Source organism: Ascaphus truei, chromosome 6, assembly GCF_040206685.1.
Source record: "Ascaphus truei isolate aAscTru1 chromosome 6, aAscTru1.hap1, whole genome shotgun sequence".
Classification (NCBI taxonomy): domain Eukaryota; kingdom Metazoa; phylum Chordata; class Amphibia; order Anura; family Ascaphidae; genus Ascaphus; species Ascaphus truei.
In genome coordinates this window covers 114,203,725-114,227,633 of record NC_134488.1, presented here as the reverse complement: position 1 = coordinate 114,227,633, position 23,909 = coordinate 114,203,725, and the positions used below count along the sequence as shown (strand labels likewise).

General features: G+C 42.7%; 1 protein-coding gene across 10 annotated transcripts in view; it reads right to left on the bottom strand.

Annotated features, from left to right (window-relative positions):
• HSPG2 (heparan sulfate proteoglycan 2) overlaps positions 1-23,909 on the bottom strand; it is a 191,114-nt gene that overhangs the window by 54,609 nt on the left and 112,596 nt on the right. For 7 of the 10 annotated variants that reach the window (XM_075605833.1, XM_075605836.1, XM_075605834.1 and 4 more), the window contains 20 exons: positions 23,006-23,055; positions 22,828-22,910; positions 21,615-21,755; positions 21,157-21,348; positions 20,033-20,071; positions 18,981-19,082; positions 17,649-17,945; positions 14,218-14,307; positions 13,548-13,631; positions 13,032-13,124; positions 11,173-11,253; positions 10,358-10,588; positions 9,659-9,772; positions 9,337-9,464; positions 8,893-8,979; positions 7,733-7,791; positions 6,981-7,148; positions 6,463-6,573; positions 5,930-6,030; positions 5,264-5,444 (listed from right to left, as the gene is read on the bottom strand). In XM_075605833.1, coding sequence (XP_075461948.1) covers positions 5,264-5,444; positions 5,930-6,030; positions 6,463-6,573; positions 6,981-7,148; positions 7,733-7,791; positions 8,893-8,979; positions 9,337-9,464; positions 9,659-9,772; positions 10,358-10,588; positions 11,173-11,253; positions 13,032-13,124; positions 13,548-13,631; positions 14,218-14,307; positions 17,649-17,945; positions 18,981-19,082; positions 20,033-20,071; positions 21,157-21,348; positions 21,615-21,755; positions 22,828-22,910; positions 23,006-23,055 — 2,432 coding nt within the window. The remainder of the gene's footprint in view (positions 1-5,263; positions 5,445-5,929; positions 6,031-6,462; positions 6,574-6,980; positions 7,149-7,732; positions 7,792-8,892; positions 8,980-9,336; positions 9,465-9,658; positions 9,773-10,357; positions 10,589-11,172; positions 11,254-13,031; positions 13,125-13,547; positions 13,632-14,217; positions 14,308-17,648; positions 17,946-18,980; positions 19,083-20,032; positions 20,072-21,156; positions 21,349-21,614; positions 21,756-22,827; positions 22,911-23,005; positions 23,056-23,909) is intronic. The other 3 variants (XM_075605840.1, XM_075605841.1, XM_075605842.1) reach the window with 1 other exon arrangement.

Sequence of the window (23,909 nt, the reverse complement as noted above, 5' to 3'; positions counted from 1 at the left end):
CCATCCCCAAGAAGCGGGCATCTCTCAGCACAGAACGGTACATGCAATGACGTTCTTCACTGGTTTGGATTTGTGCGTGTGTGAAATATCTGCAAAGTAGGAAACATCAGTTCACATAGGATGGCTACTTTTCTATGTTAATGGAATGAATACAGACGTATACATGTGATCAATAAGCGTATAGAAACACATTTAGTATTCACATGGGAAGATTCCTACAGTAGGTAACTTCTTTCATTGTTCAACCTTACTCATTATTGAAAGGGTTGTAGCCATTCAACCTTCACAGCATTTTTGTTTAACAATGTTGCAGTGTTGCCCTTAATGTACTGTACAGCCCTCTCGTGTATGGCTATTTACTGTACAGTGTCACACATTAACAAGTACAGAACTAACTGGTCAAAAGGGAAAGCAGTGCTTTGTAAGTCATGTTAAAGTCTTCTGGCACTAGAAAATAAACCATGAAAAACTGAGAAGAAACTAGCTTTATTCAAATGAAAATCCCAAACTACAATTCTGTGCTGTTTCTTATATACAGGGTCACAACACGACACAAACTGCGAGTATAAATACACCAAACTATGCATAAAATACACATTGTATATTGATGCTTCTTTCAAGCAACCAACGTCAAGTAAAAGGCGAGTGTCTTCCTGGATTTGGGTCAAGAGCACCACAAAGTTAGAACCTCTGCTGCTGGGGATCCGTACAGTACTGTATATGATACATAATCCTCCAGCAGCAAAGCTGGCTCACTTAGATGCAATTCCTTCCTTCACATTACAGGGACCAGCAGCTTTACATGTAATAGGGATATGCGTTGTTGACCTGTCAGCAAAGGGGTTAACACAGGAGGGGTCAACGCCAGTCCTCAAGGGCCACCAGCAGTTCAGGTTTTCAGGATATCCCTGCTTCAGCACAAATGTTTCAATCAGTGGCTCAGGGATAGTCTGAGCCACGGATTGAGACACCTGTGCTGAAGCTGGGATATCCCGAAAACCTGACCATTGGTGGCCCTTGAGGACTGCAGTTGCCCACTCCTGGGTTATCATCTCCAATCATCTCCAATTCTCTATCTGCAATTCTCTATAGCTTTCCACATACCCCTCTGCTCAACACTGCAACACCTCTTTTTAATTAACCATTTGTCAGGTAGAATATATACAGTAACCAGTTAAATTATTCACAATACCCGTTTCTCTTAAACCAGAGGGAAACACATTCAAACACCTGGATCTTTAGTCTGGCTAAGTCCTGTGTCTGCACACACACTGATCCTGAGAGCATCCCGGCTTTGGTTATTCCAGGCTCCCTCTGTAAGTCACATCTTCATTGCCCTCTAATGAGGTAATCATGGGAATTCACTCACACAAATAGGGGAGAGTCATATAGTATTGATTATTACTACTGTATACCTGAACAGTTATCTTAAATCTTAAATGTTATCTGAATGTTGCAGCCATGCCAGGATTTAAACTGGCAAGGCATTTCTTTTCGAGGTCTGTAATAGTGAATAAGCCATTCAACAATCAATACTTTTAATACTGTGAAAATACTTGAATTATATTAAAACACCTCAAAGGCTAAAGAAATCACTCATTCATGCAGAGCCTCAAACCCCATTTCAAACACTTGCTGTAAGAAAGGATAAACCAGGCTGCAATAAACTGCGGCCTTTACTTTTTGGCATTAATCTGTCATCCATAATATGTTGGCATCACTCCGAGGCCTCTAAGAGTACTATTCTATTGCATACAATTCTATTTCCAAGCAGTTTCACTCTAACACATCCAGGACTGAGCTCAAACTAATGGAACGTGAAGATTGTTTTTAACCTACAGGCTTTTCACATTGTGATTTTTGGAACCATGCAGAAGTTATGTCACTGCTTAAATCTTACATGGGCTTCTTTGGCTCGGTAGATAATTCTTCTAATGCTATTACACAACTCTATTATTGCAGTAAAAAAAAGAGTAAACTAAAAATGCCAACATCACGTGTGTCCTCTTTTTAATAATTATTCTGCGTTGTAAAATGACTATTAAGTCTATGTAACCTGATAATAAAACAGTATCCATGGGACATGGAAGAAACAGCAAGTTACTTTTACTGCAGATTGTTACCCACCCAGGTTATGTCACCTCAAATCTGGTGGATTTCAATTCAAACAGGGAGGTACATTACACAAGAGGAGGTGCAGAATTATATATATCCCTTACTATGTGTCCTGTGACTCCTCCATCACGTCTATAATCACTCCCCATGTCACTGATTAACAGGAGCGGGTAAATATATGTTCAAAGTAGCTCATTAAATTCTTCAAAACTGTTAATTTAATTGGACAAATGCCATCTTTTCACTTGATACAGAGACCCCTGTATTTTTCCCGTGAATCCTTCCATTATTAGCTTTAGGATGGACACTTTTTAAACAGACAAAGACATTGAATCTGACTCTTTTTACTGTTACTGGCCATGTCAGAAATCCACAAAGAAAGTACAAGCATGAAGTTGGTGATACAGATTTCCAGCCCTTACAATATCTTTCCAGTATTGTACAAATGTCTTCCTGCCTTCGCCTTGCAGCAAAGAGATGGCGAAAAGGTGGCAGAATGAAGCAGAGAAGTCTAGATCAGCTGCAAAGTTTACACAGGGGCGTCAGGAGATTTTGCAGTCTGTGCATTACTGGGTATCATGCCGGGCTCTTCCACGTCAAAGACTAGCCCTAATGTCTGGGTAAGCGCAACACATCAAATCCACTTCAAATGATTAGCCCTCCATTGAGCCCTCCAGCTTGATTTAATCTCCTCCATCCAAGACTGCCCAGAAAGTGACCGCAGGGGATATAGTATTGAGTACAAGATTGTCGAGTTCTCAGGAGTGGATTTTATTTTGGTTTGTTTGGTTAGTTCTAGAAACTAATACTGGGATCCACGAAGGTGATAGCACACATCAATCCCGTGATCGCCCACTAAATTTCACAACTCAAGTTCCCAAACCTTCATACATTTGGACTCTGCATTAAAATCAAAGGATCTACTCTTCGATTGGTATGCCAGACTTGCATAAAGTAGCAAAATTGCAACCTGGTTTGGTATTCAGTCTCCATCACTACAAGACTGAGCGCACATCATTTCGGCAATACTTCTACTTATTTGACACCCAAGGTCTGTAAATTACAGTAGCCGAGCTGTTCAAATCCATGGAAGATCCTTGGATTGCGATGGAGAATGTTGGATGTCAGTTAAACCCCTATTCTCCAAACAGTCCAAAAGTATTCATTGAGATTTTGGGGAGCTGTCGTGCTGAGATTTTTCCACATCTACTTATTCAGCAGCATTTCAAATAAATATTGGGGGACATTGCGGCTATTACCAAGACAGCCACTACTTCCCATTTATCAGGAGCTTTTTCTTTAGATTTTAGTCTACTCGGTAACACACACCTTCTAGATTTGGGAACATGTTGACTTAAGTTCTAGAATGAGTTGGGTTTTTTTTCTCCTGAGAACATATAGCACTTTCAAAAGGGAAGAAAGATGAGAATCACTAGATACCTTCACCGAGTACGACAGGCACCAACAGTGGTACTCAACACCAACATCTTTATGTTAGAGATAATTCACCGGTAACAGGTTAAACCCAAGTCATCATGTACAGAAACCATGTGCAGTCAACATGACAACTGGAATTTAAAGGTGTCCACAGGAAAAGAGGGTAATACACACAGATCATGGACAGTGAAATGGTGCCTGGGCAATTTTGGTTCAATGGTTGTCCCCTGGATTTACATGTTATCTAACAAGCAACGTTTGCTACAAGACACTGGGAAAAGGAAAGGAGGTGGTATCACCAAGGAGTTTGAAATAGTGACAGCGCTGCTCTGCTGCTCCGTTAGGGAATTCAGGCCTGGGAGAGAAAGAACCCACATATGCTGCCACTCTGTAGTTCAGTCAATTGTTCTGAACAGTATTATAATGTTACTATTCTAATTATGATTACGGACATTATTATAAGTATTAATCAGGACTTGGCGGAAAAAAAGGCTGTAACATTTCTGACAGCAGTGACATATTCCAACAACAAAGTGCAGTACTAGTTACTGAGCCACTTAGAGACAATGTATTCCACATGTCGTCATATAAAGCTCTGAATAATCTGCCCTCACTCTGTATTTTTAGACCGAACAAAAGGTTTAGAAACAACATCAATTGGCATTGCATACAGAATGGGCTCGACAGGCCTGTATTACATCCTGTGATTTACAATCAAGGTGAGTGGCATTGTGAAGATCTGTACTAGTTTATATTATTATTATTATTATGCTCATGTGTAACTAAGTGGTTCACCAAGCACTTTAATCAGCAGTATCCCGTATTTGCCAGTGAGTTGGTGGACCCTCAGGTCTCACTGCTCCTATACTCATCACCTCCTGTGTATCACAGCATTGCCAGGATTGCACGTCAATCAAAAATAAAGCACTCTATATAACTGCAGGCACTAAGTGAATAAACATGATCAAAGCAGTGTTTTGAACTAAATACTAAAAAGTTACAACAATCTGTCACACCGGTAGCTGTGATGCTGACTATTATAGTTATAATTATAAGAACATTTCACTTCAAGTTTATATTTATTAAAAACACAAACCACATTTTATGTAAAAAAAAAAAAAAAAAAAATTAAACTCAAAAAGATGATTTCACTGTAGCAGAAAGTTGCTCATTCCAATTATGGATTCAATATGCAAACGGCAGCAGCCCAAGCTGAACTTAGATTGGTTGTGAAGCAATAGCAAGAAGGTGTCTGATTGGTTAAGAAGAAAGGATTTCTATGGGGGAGGATGCACACTTTCTTTAAATCACCTCCCCTATTCCTTTCCCCCCAATTGTTTGGGCCCAGGCAGCATAAACGTCCAATCTTATTAGTGGATGATGTTGATTATGCATCTCAGGTCAGTCTTACGATCGCATGCAGAATAAAACAGGGAATACAGGAGGACTTCATTCCAACATGCATAGAAAATCTTTGGAGTCACAGCTCAGCACTTGGCCTTGCGGATGAGTCCAAAAAAAGGTGAATGCTGGCACAGCCAGTGCCAAAAGCCTAGAAGCTTATGTGACCCTCACAAGGTGGGTCTGTGAAGCAGCAGGAAGGAACAGGGGACAAAAGAAGAGCAGGGGGTGGGTGAAGAGGCCATTAGCACCATGCACTGCAAGTGGGAGCGGAGGATGGAGGGGATTTAATGGTGATGCCTTCACCAACCTTGAACGTAGAGCGTTGCATTGCCCTCGTCCATGTCAAACATGTTGGAGCCTGTGCAGATGTAAATGCCGGCGTCCTCAGGCTGCACATTACGGATGGTCAGGATGCCATTGAAGTCCATCGCCCTCTCAGGGAGTTTGCCATTGTTCTGACGTGTCCACACCAGGGTGTAGGCTGGAGACTGATAATCGTTGAATGCAGATGGGCAAAGATTGGCGGGGGGAAACAAAAAACAATAATTAAGAATGAACTTTGGAGAAGGGTGTCCATGTCTTGCGGACAAGAAATATTAAACTGTAACAGACTTATGACCGATGATGACAAGAACCAAGCTTTGCTTAGGTGGCAAACAGAAGTAAATGTTCTTCCGCACATACTGCATCACTTTGCAAACATGTTTCTAATTGTAACATTTTCAGGCTCTGATCTAATGGGTACAGATGGAAACCACTTGTTGAACGTCCTTTATCAAATTCACAAAGGCAATCATCTCTCCTTCTGTACAAGCGACTCTCTTTCTGTACAAGCGACTCTCCTTCTGTACAAGCGACTCTCCTTCTGTACAAGCGACTCTCCTTCTGTACAAGCGACTCTCCTTCTGTACAAGCGACTCGCCTTCTGTACGAGCGACTCTCCTTCTGTACGAGCGACTCTCCTCCCCCTTACCTTGCTCTTTGCTGTGCAGATGAAGGTGACATCCGAACCTTGGCGTACATTCTGCACTTTCTGCTCTTCTACGGTCACAGTGATCGGTCTGCTGGGGGCAGCTGGAGTGGAGAATAAGACCGTCTTTGTTATTTCATTACAGATTCAGTTAGGATCATTTCATTTACGTTCTATAAGACAGTACAGGTTTATTTAAAAATGACCTGCCAGTCCTAAAGAATCCAGTGAAAGGGCTAAAGTTTTTATATTATGGAAATCTAATCCGCGCATGATTTCCTCTGTATACCTGCAGGTCTCGCCTGTTCTCATGTTCAAGGCTATTGTATTGTTCCCAGTGCTAATAGTATGCAAACTAGATGCTTCAATAAATATAAGTATAAGTAGGACCCATTGATATCTTTTTTCTGGCTTCATCTTTTCAGTGCAAGAATCTTTGCAGACATGCCTGGCATCCTAGAGATAATCAAATTGCGGATATTTCTACAATAATGATCACGAGGTCTCCTCCCCCAACCCCCCCGGAAGACACTCACCAGCCACAACAATCTCTGCTCGGCTGGTGTTGGCAAACTGCAGATTACGACAGGTGCAGATGTAGAAACCAGAATCAGAAGGCTGTAACCTGGAAAAGTGCAGCTCCTCCCCTACAAGAAGTTAATGGATATGAAATAAACAGCAAAGACCGCATCAAGAAGGTGCAGCGACAATGCATGGCTTTCCAGGTAACACACTGTATGCAGCTCACCTTATATGCACTCTCCTAGCAAACAAACTTTTGCTGCGAAGCATCAAATCAGTTTAAAATGAAAAGAAGCACGCGTAGCAGATCAACTACAATTGTTAAACTTAAGGCAAATATTTAATACATGGCACATAATTAGATCTATATATTTAAAACCCAAGATAAAAACTTTACAATTCATTCTAGAGGGCATTCTGAAGCACGGTTGCATGGCTTGACATACGATCAACACTGCTACATTAAACTTGTGTATGATGTGTTGAGGATCACGCTGGCATTGATGATGTGAGGTGCCTTTTGATGCATTACCTTTATCTCGCTGTTGAGCATTGCCAGGCAGAGGGCGGCCGTCTTCCCGAGACCAATAGTAATAGTAAGGTGGGCTCCCGCTCACTTGGCATCTTAGAGTCGCTTCACCACCTTGGGAGATGGTGGTTTTCGGAGGGTGGATCCTCACTACGAGGGGAGACCGGCGGTCTGACAAGGGAGAGCATGGATAAATGAAAAGAGGGTAAGAGCAAAAAATGAATGCTTTGCCAGACATATTCCTCCCGTGCAGATGGTAGAAAACAAATGAGATGTCAGAGGCACATTCCCCTTGCCCCCTCCCAAGAAACAAATGCCTCTTTTTAATAGAAGCATTAGGTGGACATACATCTTACTCCGTTCTTCCTTGGCATTAGTCACACATACCTCTCAAACCTTCACATAAACATTAGTAACACACACCACTCAAACATTAGGAACACACACCTCCCAAACATTAGGAACAGACATCTCAATCATTAGGAACACACACCTCCCAAAGATTAGGAACACAGACCTCTCACACATTAGGAACACACACCTCCCAAACATTAGGAACAGACCCCTCGAACATTAGGAACACACACTTCCCAAACATTAGGAACACAGACCTCTGAAACATTAGAAACACAGACCTCCCAAACATTAGGAACACAGACCTCTCAAACATTAGGAACACAGACCTCTCAAACATGTTGAACACACTTCTCACCAACCCTCTACCCGCAGATGTCATTTAAATGGATAGTACTTACCCTCAGGAACACATTTCTGTCCACGAATGTTGGGGTTACCAGTATAGCCAGGAGTGCATCTGTCACATTAATGAATATATAAGGGGTCAGTGAGGTGGGCAACTGGGAAATGGGGACCTCCAAATGGAGTGGTTAAATATTCAGAATGCAATGCTTTTGTTGTGTGTAGTATAAAAAGCTGCAATTCAAGCTGCCATTTAAATTATTTTTTTTTAATTTAAAAAAAAATCCATTCGATATGTGCATTTATACAATCTGCACACTGACAAGAGATTAGCTAAATTGTCGTTCAGTTCTCCTGTAATCGATCACTGGAGATTCGGCTTGGGGTTTCACTAAATCCCTGTTAGAGCTGCAGAAGATTACCCAAGATGCAAAGTTCTGTGTGGAAGATCATGTGACCAGGCAGGCACTAGATACAATTGGTGCACTGCTAGAGAGAGGGCAAAAGGTTTGTGCCAGAGCCTCTCTCAGAAGAGGAAGGGGATGTGACTTTGTAAATGGTTGCTTTATAAACACAAATTAGATTACATTAGAATACATTAAAAATGTCTTTAAAAATTGTTGTTTAAAAAAAAGAAATGCTACAAGTATTTTCTCATAGAACAGAACTGATTTATTAAAAAAAACATACACACAGGTAGGATATTGCTTGAACTGCAGCTTTAAACGCTCCACACAAGTCCCTGCACTATTGATCTTAGAAGCTATGTTGATGTGACTGAGACACAGGAAGATTATGTTAATTGAACAAAAACAAAATGGATCCCTCACCGGCACGAGGGAGGAAATCTCCTAAAGTATGGCACTTCTGTTCAGTTCCATATCGTCTGTGTGAGCACCGTCCTCTATTCTAGTTTTCACTTGACTCCATATTATTGAGTTGATGTTTTAGGCAATATTCATTTATTTTCATTATTTTTGTAGTCGAGTGCTACTGGTTTTAGTTGTCAGATTATGGGACTTGCCCAATGTCACGAATGTTTGAATTGGGTTTGCCCACTTCCAAGGCAGAAATGTTAACATCCCCTTTAACCTACTAGATAGATACCGGTGGCGTTTACAGTATGGTAGCGGATATCTAAACCACTTCATTTCAAAATAATTATTGTCTGAACGAGGCCTTGTTAATAGAGCAGCCCAGTTCCACCGTCACTTACCGCTCGCAGTACTGCCCAGTGTACCCAGGCTGGCAGGCCGTGCATCTGTACCCACTTGTCCCCAAAATTTCACAGGTTTTGGAAAACCTGAAAGAGAGTAATACACGAGTAGTTAGAGGTGTTCTGCCAGCGCTTCAGGAAGAACACACGGAAAGTGGGTACCAAACACTGGCGCCGCCCCAACAGTGAGAACGAAGGAGGAGAGGAACGAGGTAGGGAAGATGTATGCTGAACGATTCCATTTGCAAGGTGTGTGTGGGAGGTATACAGGGGGTTGTTTTACACAAGCACAAAACACACCGCGGTGCTCTAAAGGTCTCCATTCATTTCATTACCAGAGTGTATTTTAATCCCAATGTGTGCTGCCCTGGCACAGTGGCAATGTGATTTTCAGGCTGAAATGCACGAGCACGGTTTCTGTGGGCCCGCTACTGCCATACTTACTGGTTCTCTGGTTCAGTTAATGGGCATGCACAGGGCTGGCAGTCCTCCGGGGTACCAGCGGTGGCATCTCCATAGTAACCTGGAGCGCACTTGTCACAAAACTCTCCAGCTGTGTTGTGTAAACAGTTCTGGCGAACAAGAAAATACATGTTAGTAAGAGCCTCCTGCTTAATATGAAGTTTCCATACATGGCATATGGGGCTAAATCCAGAATAGTTACTATGTAACTATATGGAACTATCTATAACTATGTAACTATATGTAACTATTTATTTATGCAAGGCAATGAGATATGCCAACAAACGATGCCCAGGTTACTTACAGAGCAAGCGCCAGTTTCTGGGTGGCAGGAGTCGGAATGTCCATTGCAGTCACATGGCTCACAGTGGCCCAGGTACAAGCCACCTCCTGTGCGGGTAAAGCCAGAGGCACAGTCCTGCCAGAGAGAAGAAGCGTAAGTAACAAGAACAAAAGTACAAGTATGTGTTGGAATGTTTTTTTTTTACTTTTGCTCTTGTATTTTAGTTCACATCCCCAACAGTACTCCCATAGGAACTATACCCGACATCACCACTTATTGGGGGAGTTTGACAAACTGTAGATTTTGAGTAAGTAACAAGAAGGTGGTGGCTTCAGCTCATCAGTACTGATTCCCTATCAGGCAAAGGGATCCGTTTATTCTCCACTCTAATAGCATAGATGACATTTCTTGACATTTTATGAATCTTTAGAAAGCTGGGAACTAGTTATAGTACAATGGCAATATAAGCAGAATTGACTTATCGCTCTAAAGACGAGGAAGCTGGTGTTAGATTTGGGCTGCTTTGTAAGGGTTATAGACAGTATCAAGAGAAGGGAACAGGAACAAGTCAACGATCTAATGACAGAGGCGTCTTTAACAAATATTGGTCTGTCACACCATTAAATGGAGGTGTGTTTGCTGAGACACAGTACTTATACATGGAAAGTCGCCACACAGCAATGCAAACCCTGAAGTGCTGACATATCTGTGGCCTCTCACCTGACAAGAGAGTCCTCTGTAGGCAGGAGGGCACCGGCACTCTTCTACCTCCAAAGCTTGTGGCAAACTTGTGTAAGATGGACCAGCGGTCTCCATGCTCACTCCTGTGATGCTGGCAGATAACATGTCGGTGGAGTAGGAGGCCCGGATGAGAATCTCATCCAGATCAGCCAGGACCATCATAAGATGCTCTCGTGTGGCCTGCTGCCCATCGGGGCGTTTCCACTGAGTCTGTGGGGTACAAGACATATGTTAACGAAAAGCAAAAGCAGCACAAACGTACAGTAAATGTGATATTACATGAGTTCAACAACTGACATAATAGTCCTACTGCTAACCTAGTATACCTCTGCAAGTGAAAGCTGGCAGCATATACGGACTTTTCTTATAACTTCTTATTTTATAAAGAAGCCATTAAACAAGAGCTCTCTAATTCATCAAGTCTGACCATCCATATCGATGGAGGACGAGAAGCAATGGGGAATCCCACTCAGGAATCTATACCATCTGCGGACAGTGTAAATCAGGGGTGGCCAACTCCAGTCCTCAAAGACCACCAACAGGTCAGGTATTAGGGATATCCCTGCTTCAGCACAGGTGGCTCCATCAGTGGCTCAGTCAACGACTGAGCCACTGATGGAGCCACCTGTGCTGAAGCAGGCATATCCTGAAAACCTACCTATTGGTGGCCCTTGAGGACTGGAGTTGGCCACCCCTGGTGTAATTAAAGGACTTTTAATGGATCCTTTGACTTGTGCCCTGGTGATTTTATCTGCCAAGGAAGAAGAGCAGCAAAGGGTGAAAGGGTGTCTTACCTCTCGAAATACAATCTCAAAGGCTTTGCTCTCACGGGGACGCAGCTCAGGCTGATACGCCACCAACATGATATCATTTCCCTGAAAAGAATAGTTTTTTTAAAGTGAAAATGCAGGTGTAAAGGGCATCCTTTAATGTCTGCTGTATAATGACCTCATAATTCCGCTGAAACTGTGCATCCAGCTGATCTGCAGCATACTGTGATCTGCCACCATGTTACCCAGGCACACATCAGAAAATACACACTCTCACTCACAACTACATACCGTATTTACAGGTTTACAAAAATAGAACACGTATAGTATATCTGGAGATCAATGAGTATAAATAATACGTATATAAGTATAGTATATCTGGAGCTCAATCAGCACCTCAAAAGCAAAAGGATATATTGATTACAAGGCAGGGTTTTTAAAGGCAGTTCTGATCAGGACAAAAGTGAACTATGTTTAATAGCTGACATGCATGTTTAGCACTGTAGGTGACATGCATGTTTAATAGGTGACAGGCATGTTTAATAGACGACAGGCATGTTTAATAGACGACAAGCATGTTTAATAGACGACAGGCATGTTTAATAGGTGACAGGCATGTTTAATAGACGACAGGCATGTTTAATAGACGGCAGGCATGTTTAATATGCGACATGCACGTTTAATCGGTAACATGCATGTTTAATAGGCGACAGGCATGTTTAATAGGTGCCAGGTATGTTTAATAGGTAACATGCATGTTTAATAGACGAGAGGCATGTTTAATATCTGACATGCATGTTTAATAGGTGACAGGCATGTTTAATATGTGACATGCATGTTTAATATGCGACATGCATGTTTAATAGGTAACATGCATGTTTAATAGGCGACAGGCATGTTTAATAGGTGACATGCATGTTTAATAGGTAACATGCATGTTTAATATGTGACATGCATGTTTAATAGGCGACAGGCATGTTTAATAGGTGACATGCATGTTTAATAGGTAACATGCATGTTTAATAGGCGACAGGCATGTTTAATAGGCGACATGCATGTTTAATAGGCGACGTGCATGTTTAATAGGTAACATACATGTTTAATAGGCGACAGGCATGTTTAATAGGTAACATGCATGTTTAATAGGCGACGTGCATGTTTAATAGGTAACATGCATGTTTAATAGGCGACGTGCATGTTTAATAGGTAACATGCATGTTTAATAGGCGACAGGTATGTTTAATAGGTGACATGCATGTTTACCAGGTAACATGCATGTTTAATAGGTGACAGGCATGCTTTATAGTTCAAATGTAGCCGAGTGACCAAAACAAATAAATCAGACTAATATTTTAAAATACGATTTTCCACTTTTACCGTTTCCCTGATGAATAAATGCTTTGGAGGGTTTTACAACCCTTAACTTAAATGTTTTTGTGATCTTTTTTTGGTGCTTTGCCAATAATCAAAACTGTTAGCCCAGCTTGGTTCCTTTGTTTGCAAAGTAATTATGGTACCATAACATACATACCGTATATACAGTAGCTGATAGTGGTGGCTGAATGTTTCAAACAAAGCCAATTACACTGATAAATTGTTTAAAACAAAATTTGACCCCAAAAGTTAAATGGTGTTTAAATTCGCTTTGGCGGTGTCATCAATGTTCACGTCGTAAAACCTTATTATAGGAAATGCTATCTGCAAATAGTGCCTGGCACTAGGGCAGCGCATCGCATGTGCAAACATGGCGCACTCTCCTATTCATGCCCAGTGCAGTGAATACCGTGACCCGCACCTTAACTGGCAACCAACAACACGGGGGTATTATAAACTGCAAACTTCTCACAACTTATCCGCGCTCTTTCCCACTCAAAGTCCCATACCGTGATCTGCACGTCAGCATCTGGCAGTGGGGACCCCCTAATGCCAGCATTGTAACTCAGCGTGTAGCGAAGTCTCCCCCCATATGATGCTACCTAAAAAAGGGAAATAAAAACACTGAGAATTACTCAGAAGAATGGCATGTTTGGTAAAGGAGTGTGTTAACTTGGCTTTGAAATGCGAGAAGACGGTTAACTGATTAAAATAATCTGGTCAACAACACAACAGTCCCATTACCCTTTAATAAAGTGTTCTCAGCCCTCCAGAATTACACAGTACAGACTCTTCATGTCCCATTTATATCAGCTGCAAAGACCTGGAGAGGATGAATTCTGCATTCTCTATGCTGTATACAGCCCTAGAAGAGACAATACCTGATATTCCCAAGATATTGCCTTTCATTTTCAACCCCCTCTATATATTAACTTTTTATATGATCACAACTAAACATACATGTAACGAAGGATAACCAGGATATGACTGCATGCGAGAATAGTTCCATATGCACAGCCTATTACCTTGCTCCCAAGGAAGGCTTTAGGCAACAGCCAGTAGAGAACACCTTCAGGAAGTAGAGAGAAACCCTTGTAGACAAGAGAATACTAGGGAGAGAATACGAAGAACAGAAAGAAATTATACAAGTACTGAAAAGTAAAGAAGAGAATAAGAAAAAGTCTGTTTGTTGAAGTCACAGATATGTATTGCTAGCAAAATGCAGCGTGCACTAATAAAACTGTTTAGCACTCATATCAGAATGGGAGTTGATCAGGTCATCAGCCTGTTTATTGCAAGATAGATAACTGCAGTGTTTTCAAGGTCTGGCAGCATGTTTTATGGTGACCAGCGTTCCAAGTCTATTTGTCCATGCTCTGATACTTATCTACTGCATGATCAATTTCCTGGCAGTCGTTAACTTAGGACTGACATTATCTACCAATGACATGCCATGACCCGATGTCAGGCTACTCGTAAGTTCAGACTCTTCATTTGTAGAAATGGGTATGACAATTAGAATCGCTTTTTTTAAGCACAATATACATTCATGATAATACTAGGACATTAGTACAAAAGGTGTGATAGAAAAGCCACAAATATAATTATGAAGGCGGAATCCTGTATCTCCAGGGGCACAACACAGTTATGGTGTGTTACATGCACAGGACACATTCCACAAAGCACACCAAGTACCTTCTCCAGACCTCTCAACCTTGGATTTCTAGAGTGCAGCAGATTGGTGGAATCCTGTGCTGGTGACCGGGGAGAATCTCCACTTGGAGCCTTGAGTTATTGAAAGATACCGTTATGTAGGCACTATGCACGGTTATGCAGTGACAAGGTAATAATATGGCAAGCACTCCCAAATAAGCTAACAGGGAATCCTTAACAATCAGATGACCATCAATTCAAGACAAGAAGCTGAGCGCTGCACTTTATTCTTACCACACACAAAACATATGCAAGGTGGTTTCATTAACGTTGTTTGGATAAATACAATGAACAAGATCTCCAACATTCACTATACTTTGCTGCTTAGCACAACACAAGTAATTTACGCAAAGCCTTCTTGATATGGGCAAACAGGAATATAAAACATAGGCGTTAAAGCCTTTTATTAAACAGGTGGACGAGGAAACTGGCCAATAGAAATCTCACGTCAGAGATCCTGGTAGAGAGCATCTCTTATCAACAATAGCAAACTTGCAATATCATATGCACATTTAGCCAAAAATGTAGGTACAGTTAGGTGCTTATGATTCCCACTTCTAATGATGCTCTATAAAGTGCTACTTCTTTAACTGTGGCAATACTGCAACAATGACAAATGGGGTGTGTTACCCCTAGAGTGAGACTACCTGGGGGCAACTCAACCATAAGTCTTCATTGAGGAAAAAAGAGATAAGTAACCTTGCAGTTCTGGGTAAGATAATTTATGCCTCAGATACTGAATGAATAAAAGTTAGATTGCCAATTCGTCTGTACACGATAGAAGCCTAAAATAAGCTAAATGAGCCTAAATTAGTACATAACTCATAGGATATAGTACACATACAGTAGGTCCCAGCTTCCAGTCTAATACCACATCCTTCTGGCTGTACATGTACCTTTATTTACAAGGTGATCCAAGAGGGATCAAAAAAGATTCCCCATATCTGCCCCAAAATTCCTAATATAATAATGCAGACAGATAGTCTTCAAATAATGTTGACTATCATTCTCTCCCCCCCCCCTTTGAAGAAGCGTGCAAGACGTGCGAAATGGTCGTCGGGTTTTAACTGGCGTCATGATGATGGCACCGGGTGGTGGGGACAGGCACACCTGAGAGCACACTCCTGCAAACTGGTTTTATACTATTAGAGTGAACATGTCTCTATGAAGGGGATGTAGCTAAGACTGACTCTGGATACTTACACTGAGATCTACAGAAATGCAGCATATGTATGTAATCACCTTACAGCTTAAATAGGCTCTCAAGTGCAAAATATGTGTGCAAGCACTATGCAATTAATAATATATCTAAGTACTATATTGCAACTTACGCTTTACCCCTGTTTTAATAAATACAGGGGATTTTTCATGGGTTACATCAGGGGTGAGCAAACTTTTTATGCCGAGCCCCCCTTGTCATCCATGAAATTTCTCGGGACCCCCTGCCTTATGTAATCAAAATCACATGAAAAAACAAAAACCCTTTGTTAAACGGTATACAATGTAAATACAAATATGTCTAAATACTTATTTCAACAGCTCGCGCTTGCAAAATTAGGCTGCGTCCACGCTGCTGCTGAGAGCGGTGACATCACCAACTCTCCAAGCATGAGCACAGAGTGTCCGGCATAATTTTGCAAGCACTAGCGGGCGGGGGTGGGGGGGGGAAGGGGGCATGGATCGGGGCTATTTTTGTGTGTGTTTGTGTGGCTGTGTGCGTGCAGACTGCTGCTGAGCGCGCTTCAAAGTCAATTTTGTTTGTCTCTTCAAGCGCCAAGCTTTAGAGAGCGTACACCCCCCCATTTTGCGCACTGCTGCATTCAATCACAACACACACACACAATCACAACCAGACACAGCACACATACTCAATCACAACACACAAAGACACAACACACACACTCAATCACAACCAACACAGACACAACACACACACTCAATCACAACACCCAACACACACAATCACAACCAACATAGACATAGCACACACACTCACAACACACACACACAATCAACACAGACACAACACACACACTCAATCACAACACAGACACCACACACCCATATCACAACACACACAAAATCACAACCAACACACACTACACAGACACACAGACACAACACACAATCTCAAGTCATACACTTTCACCTAGGGGAGGAAGTACTACTGAAAGCATGCTCATGTCCCCCATGCTGCTGAAAACTGTGGCGGGTAACACAGGAGGAGATGGGGATTTCTGTGTGCAGGGAAGGAACGCCCCACCCCCGCAGCAAGGCCCCGCCCCCGCAGCTTGCCACAGCACAGAGAAGCAGCAGCACACAGCTTTTGGCCGCCCGTGCAGCTCTGCCCGCTCCCAGGTTTCACCGCACGCAGCCTGCGCCCCTCCCAAGGGGCGCGCTCCCCAGTTTGCGCACCGCTGGGTTACATTGTACCTTCTCATTGATCAGTCACTACACAGCTGAACATAGAGCAGGGGTGCACAATCTTTTGACAATGCGCTCCCCAGCCAACACTGCCACTGTGGTCAGGCCCCCCCCCCCACCTTCCTACAGCATCAAATGACGTGACCCCACTGCGTCATTTGACGCCCCGTCACCATAGCAACGCATTGTCTGATTCAAGGTAAAAGATACTTACAGAGGCCTCGCGCGATCCCCGGGATTTAATTTAAATGCCTTGGGTAAGAGCGCGGGGCCTCTGTAAGCGCCGCACCCCTTCAAAAAATCTTGCACCCCCCAGTTTGCGCACCACTGATATAGAGAACACCTAGGGTGTAAAAAGTGTCAAAAGAGTTTGGAATGACACCATATTGTATGGATCTGCTCTGCTGTGTTAGAGATATGCTGAGATAGCTGAATTAATCACTATACTCTATTATGATTAACCCCCTTCGGTTACAACCAGGGACATAAGGATATATTTCCAATACTAATTTGTTACCTCTTCTGTGATGCAGTGAACACTGAATATGCTACTAATCACCGCTATGACAGGATATTTTACACTATTTGAGACATCCATACTGACATCATTTGGATTAATAAGATTATTTATCTGCTTACCTTGGTACTGCTGTTTGGGACAATTGCTCTCAGGGGATATTGTTACAAAACAGATGATTTCCCTATATCTATCTGTATACTGACATTGTTTCAATATACCTTTGTATCTATCCCACCCCCGGGGACTTTTAACAATTGACAGTGCATGTATATATGTTGCACTTAGTGAGAATTTTTTTGGCTGAGTGCAGATATGGGGAATCTTTATTGATCCCTCTTGGATCACCTTGTAAATATCAGTATTCTGTTACCCCATGCACCCCATAGATCTAGATACGGCACTGTTACTTGTTTATTAAGGTTGAGCGGTTAGTATTTTTCTGTGTTTATGTACAGTACATGTACCTTACCTGGTGGACAGATTGCTTGGGGGATTGACCCGGAGCACCGGAGGGAGAGAAAGGCAGTGCCGAGGCTCCAGATGATGACCTAGACTTTTGGGGGTGTTGGGAAGGAGGACGGGACACAGAAGGGGAGGGGGGGCCTGGCGGTCCCACTAATGAGGATGGAGGAGGAGCAGGGGTTCCCTGCAATCTTTCCTGGCTTGTGGGCGGGGGAGAAGTCTGGGGAGGAGCTGCAGGGCCAGAGGAAAAGCTGGACAGGAGGTTCCAGATTTCATGGTCAATTTTGGTCTGCTTTTCATCCATCTGGAGTTGCGTGGAGGTATAAGCAAGTGGAGAGGGAAGGGAACAGTGAGGCAAAGAGAAAGAGCAATGCAGAAAAAGGGGTCATTACAGCAAAGGAAAATACAAAATGGAAAAAAAGAAAGAGAGAGAAAAGAAAAGGGATAGGAAAAAAGTAAGAAGAAGGCAGAGAGATTAAGAGAGACTAGAAACAGTCACATAGATCAAACTGAGTGAGATAGCAGTGGGTAGATACACTGAATGTTGTCGAACCCTAAAGTACTTTTACAATGCTCTCTTGGCATCAATAGTGTGTTTTTCATCTGATAGAATAATTAAAATGATTATGTCTGCTAGAACAGGTAAGATTAATGTTTTATATTCTGGTTCTAGCCATGTATAGGATCTCTCATGATTGTGTATGTATACAAGTCAGACAGCACTTCTAATTTAGAAATTGTGTGGGCGTTTCACGGGTGCACGGGGAAGAGGTCCAAATAGAAGACCCCAAGAGGTCCAAATACAAAATAGTTATATACAAACAAAAAAAAACGCAGACCGGAGAAGAAGACACAGCATGTAAGTGAAAAATCAAAAGAGCTGTATTAAAGGCACACAAAAAGAATCCAACCTTTCAGATCCAACTCAAAGCCCCTTCTTCAGGAGCCAGTTGGTCCCGAAACTTTGCAGTCTCTTTATATGCCTTTAATACAGCTTGTTTGATTTTTTACTTACCCGATGTGGACTTTTTTGAAGTATCTCTGTATTAGCTTTTTAAGATGCGTGCACTAGCCTATATATTTATATTTATATCTATATATTTATTTCCTACGGTGTGCTTTCTATATATATATATAGCAAATGGAAATTTCCTGTATGCTATATGCTTTGCTGTGGAGGGTTTTTGTCACTTTTTTTACCCACCATAACTTAACTTTACATATATATATATATATATATATATATATATATATATGTGTGTATATATATACATATACAGTATATGGTGGGTTACAGCTGAGAGTACGTGATGTGAAGGTCCCTGTCTTTTCCAGCTACCTTCGCCTGACGTCTGTATCGGGCATGAGAGTTAGGAGATTCTTGCACTTCCCCAGCTGCCACCCTCTTCCGCAGTTCCTCCTCCGTCAGTGATGACTCGTTCTGCTGGACGCAGAGCACAAGCCGTTCAAATATGTCCTTATCCCCTGCACCCGCAACCTGTACATGCTGGGATGTCCCATAAGGCCATTATTTCTAAAAAAGGGAATGTTTTCAAAAGGGCCCAGGGGGGATGTGAATATCCACATGATCTAGTTAGCATTTATAGTGCTAACTGGACTTGACACAACACCTGGACTGGATGGGTTCACCCGCACCTCCCTCTACACAAAATTCATCAGCTTCATGCAAACTCCACACAGCACAAACTCCACTGCAGCCTACAACACAAGAACTATCATTTCCAAAAAGAGATGGAAGAATTTGCCGGATTAATGCCACAAAACGGAGCAGCTGCAGTTGTTGAAGGACTTCCGAAGGGAGGACATATTTTACCTTCTCGGCCACAATATTCTAAAGACAAGTTCAGCGGTATATGGCTGCCCTTGGGTTATACTACATGGATTGGACAAAAATGCTAGAGGAAGGCATCTCAGCCCAAATAAAATGAAATAATAGACCAAGTAGTAAAATAGAGAGCATGAAGGACATTTACCGTATGATGGGCAGCACTTGAGAAGCGTTTGTGTTATAATACAGCATATACTCAAACCATGCCCATGATTACACTGGTTGTACAATGTATTTCCGTGTGTGTAAATAACCCATACATGATTTATATAAACTGAATACATTCTGCCAATCAGTTGCTGGATGTATAAATTAGGTCAAGAATAGGTCATCCAACTAGAACAATGAATGAAGTCAAGGGGACCAAATCATATTGATGTCCTCCTGTAATAGACACTTGTGCTTTCAGAGACGTGTTTAATGTACAGCAGACCTTTCTGGTAATATGTGAGCTAGTGTTATACCACCAGCAAGGACACAACTGTTACTGAACAGAAAACAAACCATGCCACCAAAGCCACATGCGGCACAGAACACACTACCTTATGGGCCCGACGCAGCCGTGCAAAGTACATCTCCCGCTGTGTGACGGAACGCAGAGACAGGAAGGAAAGAACAGGGAAAGAGACCGGCATGAAGAATAGTCAGGAAAACCCTTTGCTGCAATAATTCAATGTGTTTAAAAATAAATAGAATAAATAAAGGAGCTCTACTAATAAATCAGTGGAATTTAGAGATAAGTCATTTGTTGCTAGAGGCATCTGGCTATACATTGCAACGTGTTGCTAGCCGCTCTGCCAACTAAGGGGCTGAAATAAGAAAACTATATTCTTTGATCAGCATTCAGTCATATCCCTAATATATCAACATAAAGCATTCTGGCTTGTCACAGTTGTAACAAGAAATGTTAAGTACCTGTAAGAGATACATGCATGTAATTATTGGAATCGGTGGATAATTTCTCCCGTTCTATGTTGGCGGAACCTGACACTTACTGCAATTCCCTGCAGACTCCTCCAAGCTGGCTATGATCATCTATCAGCCTACGAGGAAAGCTTTGTTTGCTCCTGGGAAAGGCATTCCCTTGCCAGACACTAATCTCGTTTCAGCAAATCTACAGATGATCATAACTTTGTGGCCAGAAGGTAATCGTTTGTGTCTGCACTTACTGGCTGGTGTGCAAAATCTCCATCACTGAATTGCAGCCCTGAGCTACAATCCAAGGGAAACAGAACGCCATGAACTCCCATGTATACTCCATTATTACCACGTTCTGTTATTTGTATTATTTGTTATTTATATGATTACCACGTGTATTACTGCTGTGAAGTGCTATGTATATTAATGGCGCTATATAAATAAAGACATACAACTCAGTCTTCTTTTCATTGTAAAACATAGTATTTTTCATTTGGGCAGCATAAAATGTCTTCCCCTGCACTTTTTTTGACTTTCATGTGATACCTCAAAAATTTTGGTTTCAAAATCACAACTAAAGTATCATTACCATGTCCCAATACAACACACCCTGCCAAACACCCAGAGGAGGATTTCCTCTCTGATCTGCTACATTATGCATATTGTTTTGACCTGTGATGTGATTCTTGCTATTCAGTAGAAGACAGAAGTGGTGTTATAAGTAAACGTTGATGTGTTTTTGCCGTACCTTATCACCTTGATACCCCTCAGGAAGCTGCCAGTACAATGACTCCTGACCCTGCTGAGCAAACTGCCCATAGGTCAGCTGTGGCCCATGGCTGGACATCTCCACTGAGAAACCTGTCGTAATGCGGGTGCTGTGCTGGCGGTTCACCAGGGAAAAGTTCTGGAAGTTGCCAGGGAGGAATGGGCTTGTAATCTGGGGAAGAACACGAGAGAATAGATTAAGTCGCACTCTTGCTCATGCCAGGAAACGACCAGTGAATAACTCTGCGTAGCGCGACTATACGTAACATTTTGCAACACCTCCCATCTGTTCATGTAGAAGAGGCTGTGGAAATCAGACCCTCTTATCTCACACACATATTTACACTGCATTGCAACATCTCCTATTCACTATATGACAGAGCTAAAACCCAGACGTCGCACCAGGTTGTCTAGTTGTAGAAAGCCCTTTGGTCTCACCAGCTCACGGTGGTAGCTGGAGCTTGTACATTGCTGGGTGACTCCCATACAGAAGCAGGGAAGGCACCCCTCTTGGTTGTCCGCACTGAGGTAGAAATGGTGTTGGCGGCAGCTGCTGCAGGAAGGACCTTCCGCATGAGGCTGACAGGATGGAATGGAAAGAAATGAAGGGATGGTGAGCATGGGACCTTTCACATTAGTCTAAAGCAGGAGTTCTCAACTCCAGACCTCAAGATGCCCAAACAGGACAGATGTTAAGGATATCCAAACTTCAGCACAGGTGGCTCAATCAGTGGCTCAGTCAAAGACTGAGCCACTGATTGAGCCACCTGTGCTGAAGCTGGGATATCCTTAAAACCTCACCTGTTGGGGGGTCTTAAGGACAAGAGTTGAGACCCCCTGGTCTTATGCATCACAACTGCACTGTTGGTAGTTAAATTATATGGATAACTTCAGAAGTGAACTCAACTTGGATCCAATGATGTAATCCGATGACTATGTTTACCCTGAAACATTTTTTCAATAACTATGAAAATCTTTATCCGATTGTTTTCCTGTACAGATGTTGCCAGATTTACTGTCCCAGTGACCGTGGCCAAAAATGCCAAAATCTGCAGCCCTGAAAAGAGTACATGTTGCGGCCTGCGAGGATTAAAGCGTTGACCCCACCCCCACCCCGCAACGTAAATCCTCCCGGGGCAGCCAGTCTGGGAGGACTGAGCAGAGAAGGCCCAGACAGAAGCAGTCTCTCTCTACTGTATGTCTCCCTGAGAAGATTTTACAGGAGCAATTCATGGGCTTTTTATTATTATTTTTAACATAGGATTGAATCAGGGGGTCTCGGGAGCTGGACCCCATTAAGAGCTGCTCAGGGAGACACAGAGAGAGGCTGCTTCTCTCTGGGACTCCTCTGCTCAGCTCTTACAGGCTGGTGGCTGGCTTGGTACGATTAACACTGAGGTGGTTCAATTTCGAAGCCGGGTCCCTGGCGGGGGTAATACTCCTGGGCCTCTTTCCGTTTTCGGGGCAGTGCTCGTACGCGGTTGCAAACACGCAAACACAGCACAGAGGACAGCAAGCCTGGCTACATCTGTACCTCCATAAACACAATTGAGTGAATTGATAAATCTAGAACATCCCACCTGAGTGTATAATTCCTGCTTTCTGTTTCTATTGGACAGAGAGACAGGTGAAGAGATGGCATTGTAATTACCTTGCACTGACACTGTCCCCTGGCATCACATTGGTCGCTTACACTTCCTCTTAGGTCACATCGACAACCGTGGCCAGAATCCACTGCGGTAAAAATAGTTCCGTATTAAAAGAACGCGCAGGCAGATTAGGGAGAATAGTGCAAAGTTCCATCTCACCAAAAGAAAGACGAGACCTACCTGTGCAAGGCTGCCCCCGTGCAGGATCCCCCCTGTAACCAGGAGCGCACCTGCATACACAAAGTAGTCACATAGGATAAGAGACCTGTAGGAAGCTGCAGTCTCTCTGTACTATCTGCATCTTCACTGTCTGACACATGAAACCCCGGCTGAAGGAGAAGCTACACTTATGCCAACCAGCACAAGCAGGAAGATAGTAACAGCAGCTGCACTGTTTCCCTGCACTTATTTACATCTCAGAGACAGACAGGAAGAAGTGACTGAGGGACAGTGGTTCAACACATCTGTCCTCTAACACCACATAGTGACAGTAACAGATAGAAGCAACCTAGCCAGAGTTAAACAGCATTACAGGAAGAAGGAATTCATTTCCTATTGATTCAGACTGGCAGCATACAGGCATACCCCGGTTTAAGGGCACTCACTTTAAGTACACTCGCGAGTAAGGACATATCGCTCAATAGGCAAACAGCAGCTCACGCATGCGCCGGTCAGCACGTCCTGAACAGCAATACCAGCTCCCTACCTGTACCGAAGCTGTGCGCAAGCGGGGAGACTATAGAGCCTGTTACAGATGCGTTATTTACATCAGTTAGTCACATATATGACGATTGCAGTACAGTACATGCATCAATAAGTGGGGAAAAGGTAGTGCTTCACTTTAAGTACATTTTCGCTTTACATACATGCTCCGGTCCCATTGCGTACGTTAATGCGGGGTATGCCTGTATTGTATTGCTGCTTTGTCCCCTTAAGTATACACTGCTCAGATCCCCAAACATTAGCTTCAACTACTAAAGCAGCAGTAGTCTGCTAGTCTGCATTTTAATTTTTACTTACCAAGTCTCCTCGTACCTTTCCATAGCTGTTTTTATTTTTAAGATCTAATGCTCCGTTCAGCAGA